The sequence below is a fragment of the Lycorma delicatula genome, chromosome 1, assembly GCF_047948215.1.
Source record: "Lycorma delicatula isolate Av1 chromosome 1, ASM4794821v1, whole genome shotgun sequence".
Classification (NCBI taxonomy): Eukaryota; Metazoa; Arthropoda; class Insecta; order Hemiptera; family Fulgoridae; genus Lycorma; species Lycorma delicatula.
The window spans coordinates 154,833,456-154,847,172 of NC_134455.1; the positions used below are offsets into that span (position 1 = coordinate 154,833,456).

Consider the following 13,717-nt stretch of genomic DNA (forward strand, 5'->3'; position numbering starts at 1 on the left):
CTTATATTAAACCGAACAAAATAAACATTTTCATGTTTCATAACATAATACTTCAGCTTCCAAAATTTTCTTAAATGATCTAAAAGAACGTCTAACAAATTTATTTAAATTGAATAAAATATTTTTTTTTACAAAAACAATATTACAATTTTGATGAATTTTTAATTAATAACACAGATTTGAAAAATCTAGATTCTTTTCATACAATATATCAAATATTAACAAGAACATCATTTAAATTATTATTTTATAATTAAAAATGTTGATTTATTTATTATAATCACTAATTCATGTTATTGAATAAAATTACTGTATGAACTACTTTTAATTTTTATTTATAATTTCATAATTTGTAATATCGCATTGATACCATAAGGTGATTCTTCCATTCGGATGAAGTAGAAGTTCTGTTTTTGTTTTCTATGGCATTGCAAATATACCACTCTTGATATGAACTATGATTAAATAGATAATTTATAATTATAATCTGAATAAAAGCAAGTACCTACATTTCTCACTGTATAGAGAAAAAGTATTTATTTTTTCAAAACTGGATATTTTTATTAAATTAAAGTTGAGCTCATGTTGATATTTTACGAAATTTTACTTATTTGCAGAGAACAATTTTTCAACAAACATTCAACACTACGTGATACCCAATAATCTTAAATACTATATTGAAATTCTTGTTTTATTAAGCAGAAAAGATAAAATCTATACAATTATTAAAATTAAATAAAATCACTGCAAAATTACAATGTTCTTCTTAAATCTTTCAATTAAAACTTGCCATAACAATTAAGTGAAGTTGTATTATAAGACTTCATATAATTCAATGATACATGCATAATAAAATGATATATAGATCTTTACTGGAATATAAAAACAACAAGAAACAAATCAATTCAATGTTCATAATTTACAACTACTTCCCTCAAGTCATTATATATGATTTCCATCAATCGCATCAAATAATAATTTTAATTTAGGAGAAAGATCATCAAAATTCCAAAAATTAATCAAACCAGAAATTATACATCAATAATTATCTTACAAATTAAGCTACAGAGAAAATTATAATAATTATGACAATTATTACAAGATGATAAAACAACCATAATAAGTCAATTTGATGTAAAATGAATAAAACTGATGCATACACAGGTGTCAATCATTCAATGATATATGAAAAAAATGGTACTGTTTATAACAGTAAAAAATTAAGTAGAAACTTTTCCATGAAATAACATCTAAATATAGTAACATTTTAAAATTTCTCCAATATTAAGAGAACAAGAATAATAAAAACCTATGAGAATACAATGACCACCCATCTAATAACTAAGATCCCTTCCCCAATTCTATTGAGGCAATCCTAATTATATTTCCACAACCACATACTAAATTAAAATAATTTTCTTATTTCTCTACATCTAATCACAGTTATTTTCTTGTACGATGAATGCTAAAATATATTTTTCCTTTCATAATTTTCATCACTAATAACATTTAAACTACTCAACAAAACTACTCAATATAAATTGATGAAAATTTTTACACACGTTCTTCTTACACTGTACACACTAAGAAAGGACATTTGAAATTCCAAGTTTAAAGGGTAAAGTAGAGTAAAAATGAATTTTATTATATTTTGAATTTCTTGGTAACAAATGAAGATATAACTTTATTTTCGATGTGTGTAATCTTCATCTGAATATCTAAAAACTAATCTCTAGATTTTTTAAAATTCGACCTTGGAAGTGATGAAGAAAGGTAAAAAATTCTGAACAGTGGTTGCAAATTTTTCCAATTTCTGACTAGTCATACTAAACAAGATATTCACTTGATTTGGGCTTGCAAATATTCTTCACATAAATATCTAAAAAAAACATTTTTGGGTTTTTTGAATTTTAATATTTTAAGGGGTAAAATCCACAAATTTCTTGTTACAGTTTACAGTTTTATGTTATCGCTATTAAATCAATATAATAATTTGGTAACATGGTGATGGTAATTTATGTTTATAATTCCGATTATGTATTTCATGAGCAAAACACAATGATGAGAAATCTAAAAACAAGTTTGTGGGTCCTGTACTAACCAAATTGTTACTCTGAAGAAATTACAATAAACTGATAGTTTTTATAAATTAAAGAAGCTTTAATCCAAAGAGTTCCAAAATGACGTCCTTTTAAAACATGTTTCAATTTCGGGAAAAGGAAAAATTCACAAGGACTGAAATCAGGTGAATAGGAGGGTTGAGGAACTGTAGGAATGCATTTTGAGGTAAAAAATTCCCTGATGGAAATGGCCGTGTGACACGGGACAGTGTCATGATGAAGCATTCACTTGTCTGCAATGTCTGGTCTCACATGAATCACTCTTTTCCTGAGCCTTTCAAGGACACCTTTATAAAACACTTGGTTGACAGTTTGTCCTGGAGGAAAAAATTCTTTATGCACGATACCCCTACTGTCAAAAAAGCAAATCAACATGGTTATGATCTTTGATTTGCTCATTCGACATTTTTTCGATTAAGGAGATTGCGGAATGTATCACTCTTCGTTTTGCCGCTTTGTTTCAGGACTGTACTCAAATATCCAGGATTCATCACCTACGATCACACGATTGAAGAATTCTTGGTCATTGTCAATCCTCTCAAGAAGATCAATGTAACATGTTTCTTCGATTGTCCTTCTGTTCCGTTATGAGGTGAAATCGACACCAATTTCACACAAAACTTTCGCATGTCCAAATCGTCTGTCAAAATTTGATGTACGGTGAAAGTGTTTAAATTTAACTGTTCACTCATCATCCTTAAATTGTTAAATGACTGTCTGATCTCACAAGAACCTTTACACGCTCAACGTTTTCGTCAGATTTTGAATATGAAGGTCTCCCTGAGCGAGGTTGATCTTCAAAATGTTCTCGGCCTTCCAAAAATGATTTGTGCCAGTGAAAACTTGTGCTCTTGATACGCAATGTTCCTCATAGGCCTGTTTCAGCTTTTCAAAGGTCACACTGGCGGATTCCCCAAGTTTAACACAAAACTTGATTGCACAACGTTTCTCTAAATTCCGATGCTCCATTTTCGTAACACACAACAAAAACACAAGTTCACTGATGGCACTGTCAAAAATAATGTGTTGGCTGAATGGAGTTGAAACTTGTACTGAGCATGTGGAAGGGATGAACAAACCGGTCTAGCACAGACCAGTAGACACAGCATTGCCAGATCACTCGCAGTGTTACCAATCTCATTGCTTTTCTCACACACCTCGTATATTGGTTTGTCTGGCATTTAAAAGTGGAATATTAGAACATAAGTTAGGACCTACCATAATGCATTGTGTAAAATATATTTGAGTGATTTTACATATTTTTCAAACCAATACAGTCACTTTAAGCTATATCTACCAGAATGATAAACAATCTAAACAACAATTCATTATTTTTATGAATTTGAAGAATAATATTACTGTTAATCTTTGAAGATTTTTAGATGTGTTGCCTATTTGTTTTTATTGTATTTAAAATAAATATCACTTCCTAGCCATCAGGCTTGCTTTGCTTGCCCCAGTCTGATCATTTGGACTCCCAGTACGTTCAATTTCTTCAGAGCAACAGTTTGATCAGGACTCAAAACTTTGAGTGATGTGTGGTACACAGATTTTAGAATAGTCGATTCCCCCCTCTTAAAAATAGTACTTATAACTGGTTACCTGCCCTTCATATGACTAAAAAGTATTTACATGGCTCTTAGCATTACCCAACAAACACCACGAGGAGGTGTTCATGAAACTTTGAAAAAAGTAATCAGAGGCAGGTGCAGCAAGTTGCAGTGTGTCAGATACAGTAATAGTGGCAGTGGTTATTTATTGAGCTGAAATGCCATACACTGTTGCACCACTTTTCTCGATCAAAGAGATATAAAAAAAGACAAGAGTCCTTTTTTATAGAAAATTTAATTTCAAATATTGCAAAGGATTTCTGAAATTGGTCTGATCAATGATGAACACCTGTAAAAGTGCTGAACAAGACAACATACAAAATATAAACATATTGTTGTTCAACGTTGCTATATTGTGAATTCTCATTGGCAGATTTGGCAGACAATCACAACTCAATAAGCCTGCAAACAACAATAGGAAATCTTACAAAAGTGACCAGTTTCCCAACTAGTCATATGTTTAATGGCTGTTTGAAAACTACAGACTATCTTTGAAAAGATAAAGTATGTTGGTTATGCTAATAACAGTAAAATAAGAATAGTAAGTGTTTAGTTTGGTATAAGGGGTGTTTCAAAACAAAATAAATATAATTTTTGGGGTGTAGTACCTAGATTTTCATTTAGAAGGCCATATTCTAAGGACATAAAAGTAGGCTAATGAGTCAGAAATGTGGAGATTCACAGTAAATTATGCAGAGATGCTTGGACAACTTTTGTAGAAATCTTATAAAGTTAATTAAATAAATAATAATTGTAATTATTTACTTATTTAAGTATAAGCCCATTTACAGTTACCAGCAACTGATATTTAACTAATTTAATCAAGCTCTCATTTATCAAATTAATGATGAACTTTTATAGCATGTAAAAATGCAAAACTTTAGCCATGGTTCAAACCCAGAACACTTCTGATTAGACTGAGATGGTATTACTCTGTCACAACAGTTACCATTATCTAATAATACACATAAATAAAACACAAAGGGTTATGGGAGGGCCTAAATTAAGATGTAGCAAAGAGATGGGAAAGAATCTGAGTGAGACTAAGATAATTAACTAGGATAGGATGTGCATTAAGAAACAGCAAAAGAAACTGATGGATAATGTTATAAAGAAGAAAAAGAAGTACACAAACAAATAAAAAAATCTGGGCCTGAAGAGTTTTTACACTAAGAATCATGCAACGGTGTTTGTTAATGAAAATTCCCTAAAAATTACAGCTCTCTGGTAAGCAGGATTTCAGAGTCTGTATCTAATTAAAACAAGACAGCATTTGTTTGTTTTTCCTTCCATAAAGCATCCTTTTGATCAAGTTTCTGTAAGACAGTCTCACAGGATATTAGTATTATTTTTCTATAATTTTATTTTATTAAGACAGATAAATATAATTTAACAGAAAATTTCTCGTTTCCTAGTCAGACTATAGTATATCTGTAGGCAGTACAAATCTACGAAATCCTCTGATAGACCATAATTCAACAGTAAGTGAATTAATACTGCAATTTTAATATTTGTATTTAAATTTATGTAATTTTATAAAAATAAAACAAAAAACAAAGATGATTTAGAAATAAATATGTTCAGAACATATAATTATTTCTCTTTACATCAATTTAGAGTTAAATGGAATGCCTCTTCTTTGTTCAGAAGATCCTACTATACATATATATATGAGACAGTAAAAATTAATGCATACATAACTGATAATATATATTACATATTTATTAAGAAGATTAGATTAAGATTCTAATCTATAAAGCTAATCTTATAAGCTATATATTCCAGAATGATAAACAATCTAAACAAAAGTTGATTATTTTTATGAATTTGAAGAATAATATTACATTTAATCTTTGAAGATTTTTATATGTGTTACCTATTTGTTTTTATTGTATTTAAAATAAATATCACTTCCTAGCCATCAGGCTTGCTTTGCTTGCCCTAGTCTGGTCATTTGGACTCCCAGTACGTTCAATTTCTTCAGAGCAAAAGTTTGATCAGGACTCAAAACTTTGAGTGATGTGTGGTACACAGATTTTAGAATAGTCGATTCCCCCCTATTAAAAATAGTACTTATAACTGGTTACCTGCCCTTCATATGAGTAAAAAGTATTTTAGATGGCTCTTAGCATTACCCAACAAACACCACGAGGAGGTGTTCATGAAACTTTGAAAAAAGTAATCAGAGGCAAACACTTGATCAAAGCATTAAAAAAAAATCATGCCAAAGCACCACACGAGCAAATGTGAGGAATAGTATAAGAAGATAAAAAATCAGAAACAAAATTACCAAAAATTTGAGGATAGAATGGACAGAAATAAAAAAAAAGATAAAAATATTAAGCACAAAATTAATAAAATAATCACTTACCTATACTGATGAGTCCATTCACCTCAGCAGCACCACCAGGAAGTAGATCTGATATAAAAAGATCTCCCGTGTCACTATCAACCTGTAAAATTGAAAAATAGTAATTGTAACAATATATTTCATTAATCTCTGATTTTTAAATAGTGTTCTCAACCAATATAAATCCGAAAATACTACAAAATAGATATTTACAACATTCTTCCCAATTACAGTTAAACATGTGTAATATTCCTAAAAGAGCATTCTAAGAAAATGTATGCCTGAGATCAGGGCCTGATGTTTAAAAAAAAATAAGGCAACAAAGTCATTGGGTAACACATACATACCTTATGAATTATTTTTTCTTTTAAGGTTTTCATTGGTTTAAGAGCCATTACTACTCCAGTGAAGGATTTGATGAAAATTTTGGGTCCTTTCATATGCCACATAATTCTTGGCATAGAAAAAGCTATTTCTTTAAGAAACCTCACCCTGTTCTTGAATGGCTCTTTAATTCCTGGGGTGGGGGGGAAGCAATTTTTGTTGCAGTCTATTTGTGTTTAATTTGACCAATGTGACTCATTGATCAGTTCTCATCTGGAAAAGTTTCTTGAATACTGAATTGTGATAGGTGAGCTGAACATCTACTGTCTGGAGGGAGTATTGAAGCTCTAGTCTGGATGCAGTTATTTGTTTCATATCTCATGTTATGATTTCTTTACGGCTAGATAATTCTTTCTCTTTATTCCACTGCTCATTTCTGGTCTGTAGATGAGACTAGATCCCAAGGAGTTATACTCATAAGAAGCTATATACACTATGAGAATGCTACAATTTGAAGAGATAGAGTATTCTAGGTGCAATTCATTCAGTGAGGGCACACATTGCTTAAGAACTGACTCAAGGATTCTGTTTACAGTCTATTGGTTTGGTCATTTAGCCGATGGTTTAAATCCCCAAGTATGAGTCATCAGATTAATTGCATTAGGAGCCTGTGCAAGCAAACAGATTAAAAGATAAATAAAAGATTAAAAGATAATTAAAAGACAAATAAAAAATAATGTAAAAGAGGTAGATGTGGTTGATCAGTGCTATTTTAACAATAGAAAGTTTATTATAACTCATTATAAAAAAAAATAATACACAGAATTATTGATCTGATATGGTGTCTAAATATACTCTTAATTTAAAAGTGCTTGTTAAATTTTTAAGCAAAGCATACTATACATAAATAGAATAATAGTAATATAGGTGGGAGTTTTATACATTAACATTACTAGCAGTTTGACATAAATATGAAAGTGTTATCATGTAACACTGCCTGTTAAATGCCATAATTATAATCATGGTAAGGAACCTGAAAAGAGACATAAATCAATCCTGAAAATTGAACAGCCATTCTACTACTTTAAAAAAAAGTTATCACAGTAAAATGAACTATTCAAATGGATTAAGTTAATAATCATACTCCTGAAAATCCTTTCTTATATAGGGGCTAAACAAACACAATTGCAAATAAACATACTAATAAATAATATATTTGTCAAAAATGTGTAATATTTACATATTTTTCTCTCAAGTGCTTCTTTGAAAGTTATTTAGTTTTTCTCTAAAGAAAAAAAAACTGGATCCATAAAATATTTACCAATTTCTGCTAACACAAATAAAATTTTACATAAAAATATTAAAACCTTGTGAATGTTGCCTTCTTTCAGATATATATATATATATATATATATAATAAACTTTTATAATAGGTATCAGAAAACCAGACCTTTAATCATTTTAACCATTACTTGCAGCATATTAAATTAATTATACTGAGTATAAACAATAGTACAATGATAAAGTACAGTATATTTATATTGTACAATAACACAGATATTTTTACCACAGAAAAATAATTTAAAAAAATTTCTAATATATTAATTTAAAAATAAAAAATAATAAAAAACACAAGATATTTTTCTTTACATTATGAAATTTTTCTTTGCGTTTAATTTCAATCCCTTAATTTTAATTCTAAATTCATATTTAATTTAAATCTTGATTTTTTAAATTTTCTTGAAATATAATCTTGTATAAATAAAGATATTGCTGGAGTATATAGAAATTAATTTAAAAATAACAGAAGATTAAGCAGTTGTAATAACATTCAAAGGAGAAAATACTGGACATTATGTAGAGATTAATATTTATCATATTTAATTTATTAGAAAGGAAAATAATGGCTGTGGTTCATTGTATTTAAGAAGCATCTTGGAAATGTTATGACTGAAATGTATTTTCTTTCGTATGAATTAAAACATGGACTCTAAGAAAAAAGGAAAATGAAATACATATGGGCTTGTAAAAGTTTGTACAAGACTGAATGGAAAGATAGTGACAAATTTTATAATAAGGAGAAAGAGATTAAAAGCTTAATCAGAAAAATTCAAAATAGGAAAGTCAACTATATCATGAGCGAAAGAGTAGAAATAGAGGAATAGAAAAGATAAACAAAGAAACAGGTTAAATATGAAAAAATAAATTAATAATGGGGAATTGCAATGTTACAGTAGGAGAAAGACAGGATGGAAGACTAATTGGGGATAATGATTGAGGTTAAACAATGAAAGAGGAAAAACCAGGAGAGAGACAGGTTAGAACAATAATTGGGATTACTATTGAGATCAAAGGAATGAAAGAGAAACTAGACATTCAGAATTTTAATAATAATTCTTTCAGAATTATTTTAATATGAACTGATTATCGCCAATACTTTTTCAGAAATAATGAAAGAAGAGAATTCAAGAAGATACACAGGGATAAGGTGAAAAGAAACTGGAAGGTATCACTCAAAGAAATTGTTATTGGGAAGGCAGAAATTTCAAAACAAAATTATACACTGAAAATACATTCAGCAACAAACATTGATTCTGACCACTACTTTGTAATTATGAAATGTAGGTTAACTAATTAAACTGAATAAAAGAAAGGTTTCACAAAGATTTTTATAAAAAGTAAAAAAAAAAAATTATGAAAATGTAAAATTATAAGAATTATAGAAAAAAAAATGAAAAATTATAGAATTTCATCAAACCCAGATTAAATTCCTAGATGATTATTAGGATCTGTACGGGGTCCAAAGTTAGATGTTATTACAAAATCAAATTCAATAGAAAAAATAGGTGGATAAATCTAAAATAGAAAATAGCTAAGGCAGGAGAGCAGAAATTAGGCAGAAAGATAAATTGAGAGAAAACCTTTGATAATGAAAGATGTACTTAGAACTAATAGATAACATGTAAACCATAAAATCAATAAAATTATGAAAGCAGAATCACATTTTATTGAAGTGAGATGTACTGGATGGCAGCAACACATAAGATTGTACAGAGGGCAAATGTTACAAGCTGAATTTAACAGCGCTCTGGAAGATTTAAATATGAATAAAGCATTAGGAACTGTGGTGATATGCCATCTAAGATATTACAATGTTTTGGTGAAGTTTGAATGAACATGCTGCATTCATGATGAAAAATTTACGAGACTGAAAAAATCCCAGATTTAAAAACATTATTTTTGGCATCCATAGGCCATACAATGGTTCATCTAATTTTTAGGGAAGGCTGGAGAATATGAGGAATAATTTTAATCATTAGATTAATTTCAGAAGGCAAGCAGAAGAAAAATATGTTTTTTTTTAAATATTTGTAAAGAATGTCTGAAATCAAAATAATAAAAAAGATTTGAATAAAAATTTAAGACAGATACAGTGATAGTTTATTATTAGAGTAATATTTTTACAAGATTAAGCTAATAAACTATGGCAAGCTGATGTCAAAAAGGAGTAAAACAAAACTATCCTCTTTGCTTTTTAATACACTAATGGAAAAAGTAGTAAAGATAAGGCAATTAGAAGAAAAATGAAAGTAATAGTACAAGGACAAAAAAGTTACTTAGCTGAAACAAGGAAAGTTAAAATATATAATGAATAATATGGTTAATTGTTATACATACGAAAATATGCAAGCATTATGTACTAAATGTTGTAGAATTTTATTATTTAGGTAATAAGATTAAGAAGTAAACAAAATATCAAAAGTAAACTGACACACATCTGGAGAGGTTCTAACTAGAAAATAAATATGCTTATAACACACATGCAATTAGGATTAAAAAAGAATTCTTAAAAAAAAGTTTATGTAAAGTGTAAGCTTTCTTGGCAGTAAAACATAAACAGTAGGAATCCAAAAAAAATAGGAGTAGAGACATTTGAGATGTGATCTTAGAGAAGAATGTTTAAAGTTGGGTGGTTCAATAGAGTATGAAATAAAAAGTTTTAAGATAAGCTGAAGAGAAATTTCTATGGACGAATCTTGTAAAACTTACAAGGGTGGTCGGGTTTATACTAAGGCAACTAAGTGAATTAGATTCTAGAAGTGAGTGTAAAGGATAAAAAGAGGAAAGAAAGACAAGACTTACAATACATGAAACAGATAACTGAGGATGTGAAATGCAGGAGGTATACTGAGCTTAAGAGAATAGCATACAATAGAAAGTAATAGAGAAGTGCATCAAAGAAATTAAATGGTGTTGACAAACAATGCTGAAACTGGGAATTTGGATATAGAAAAAACAGATCTTACAAAATGAATTACCAAGTTGCAAAGATTCTATAGAATTAATTGATAATTTGATAATGATGACGAGAATGAATTCTGTAATTGAGGATTATATACCATCCTAAAGCTAACAACTGAAAAGTGTAGGGCAAATCAGCACATGCAGGTTTTTTTTTTTTTTTTTTTTTTGTCTTCAGTCATTTGACTGGTTTGATGCAGCTCTCCAAGATTCCCTATCTAGTGCTAGTCGTTTCATATCAGTATACCCTCTACATCCTACATCCCTAACAATTTGTTTTACATACTCCAAACGTGGCCTGCCTACACAATTTTTCCCTTCTACATGTCCTTCCCATATTAAAGCGACTATTCCAGGATGCCTTAGTATGTGGCCTATAAGTCTGTCTCTTCTTTTAACTATATTTTTCCAAATGCTTCTTTCTTCATCTATTTGCCGCAATACCTCTTCATTTGTCACTTTATCCACCCATCTGATTTTTAACATTCTCCTATAGCACCACATTTCAAAAGCTTCTAATCTTTTCTTCTCAGATACTCCGATTGTCCAAGTTTCACTTCCATATAAAGCGACACTCCAAACATACACTTTCAAAAATCTTTTCCTGACATTTAAATTAATTTTTGATGTAAACAAATTATATTTCTTACTGAAGGCTCGTTTAGCTTGTGCTATTCGGCATTTTATATCGCTCCTGCTTCGTCCATCTTTAGTAATTTTACTTCCCAAATAACAAAATTCTTCTACCTCCATAATCTTTTCTCCTCCTGTTTTCACATTCAGCAGTCCATCTTTGTTATTTCTACTACATTTCATTACTTTTGTTTTGTTCTTGTTTATTTTCATGCGATAGTTCTTGCGTAGGACTTCATCTATGCCGTTCATTGTTTCTTCTAAATCCTTTTTACTCTCGGCTAGAATTACTATATCATCAGCAAATCGTAGCATCTTTATCTTTTCACCTTGTACTGTTACTCCGAATCTAAATTGTTCTTTAACATCATTAACTGCTAGTTCCATGTAAAGATTAAAAAGTAACGGAGATAGGGAACATCCTTGTCGGACTCCCTTTCTTATTAGGGCTTCTTTCTTATGTTCTTCAATTGTTATTGTTGCTGTTTGGTTCCTGTACATGTTAGCAATTGTTCTTCTATCTTTGTATTTGAACCCTAATTTTTTTAAAATGCTGAACATTTTATTCCAGTCTACGTTATCGAAAGCCTTTTCTAGGTCTATAAACGCCAAGTATGTTGGTTTGTTTTTCTTTAATCTTCCTTCTACTATTAATCTGAGGCCTAAAATTGCTTCCCTTGTCCCTATACTTTTCCTGAAACCAAATTGGTCTTCTCCTAACACTTCTTCCACTCTCCTCTCAATTCTTCTGTATAAAATTCTAGTTAAGATTTTTGATGCATGACTAGTTAAACTAATTGTTCTGTATTCTTCACATTTATCTGCCCCTGCTTTCTTTGGTATCATAACTATAACACTTTTTTTGAAGTCTGATGGAAATTCCCCATTTTCATAAATATTACACACCAGTTTGTATAATCTATCAATCGCTTCCTCACCTGCACTGCGCAGTAATTCTACAGGTATTCCGTCTATTCCAGGAGCCTTTCTGCCATTTAAATCTTTTAATGCTCTCATAAATTCAGATCTCAGTATTGTTTCTCCCATTTCATCCTCCTCAACTTCCTCTTCTTCCTCTATAACACCATTTTCTAATTCATTTCCTCCATATAACTCTTCAATATATTCCACCCATCTATCGACTTTAGGTTTCGTATTATATATTGGTGTACCATCTTTGTTTAACACATTATTAGATTTTAATTTATGTACCCCAAAATTTTCCTTAACTTTCCTGTATGCTCCGTCTATTTTACCAATGTTCATTTCTCTTTCCACTTCTGAACACTTTTCTTTAATCCACTCTTCTTTCACCAGTTTGCACTTCCTGTTTATAGCATTTCTTAATTTCCGATAGTTCCTTTTACTTTCTTCATCACTAGCATTCTTATATTTTCTACGTTCATCCATCAGCTGCAATATATCGTCTGAAACCCAAGGTTTTCTACCGGTTCTCTTTATTCCGCCTAAGTTTGCTTCTGCTGATTTAAGAATTTCCTTTTTAACATTCTCCCATTCTTCTTCTACATTTTCTACCTTATCTTTTTTACTCAGACCTCTTGCGATGTCCTCCTCAAAAAACTTCTTTACCTCCTCTTCCTCAAGCTTCTCTAAATTCCACCGATTCATCTGACACCTTTTCTTCAGGTTTTTAAACCCCAATCTACATTTCATTATCACCAAATTATGGTCGCTATCAATGTCTGCTCCAGGGTAAGTTTTGCAGTCAACGAGTTGATTTCTAAATCTTTGCTTAACCATGATATAATCTATCTGATACCTTGCAGTATCGCCTGGCTTTTTCCAAGTGTATATTCTTCTATTATGATTTTTAAATTGGGTGTTGACAATTACTAAATTATACTTCGTGCAAAATTCTATAAGTCGGTCCCCTCTTTCATTCCTTTTGCCCAGCCCGTATTCACCCACTATATTTCCTTCCTTGCCTTTTCCAATGCTTGCATTCCAATCTCCAACTATTATTAAATTTTCATCTCCTTTTACGTGTTTAATTGCTTCATCAATCTCTTCGTATACACACTCTACCTCATCATCATCATGGGCGCTTGTAGGCATATAGACGTTAACAATCGTTGTAGGTTTAGGTTTTGATTTTATCCTTATTACAATGATTCTATCGCTATGCGTTTTGAAATACTCCACTCTCCTCCCTATCTTCTTGTTCATCACGAAACCTACTCCTGCCTGCCCATTATTTGACGCTGAGTTAATTACTCTAAAATCTCCTGACCAAAAGTCGCCTTCCTCTTCCCACCGAACCTCACTAATTCCTACTATATCCACATTTGTCCTACCCATTTCCCTTTTTAAATTTTCTAGCCTACCAACCTTTTTCAAGCTTCTAACATTCCACGCTC

General features: G+C 30.3%; 1 protein-coding gene across 1 annotated transcript in view; it reads right to left on the minus strand.

Annotated features, from left to right (window-relative positions):
* LOC142317693 (uncharacterized) overlaps positions 1–13,717 on the minus strand; it is a 48,008-nt gene that overhangs the window by 15,058 nt on the left and 19,233 nt on the right. Inside the window, exon 6 of the mRNA XM_075354241.1 lies at positions 6,102–6,183. Within this exon, the coding sequence (XP_075210356.1) occupies positions 6,102–6,183 (82 nt within the window). The remainder of the gene's footprint in view (positions 1–6,101; positions 6,184–13,717) is intronic.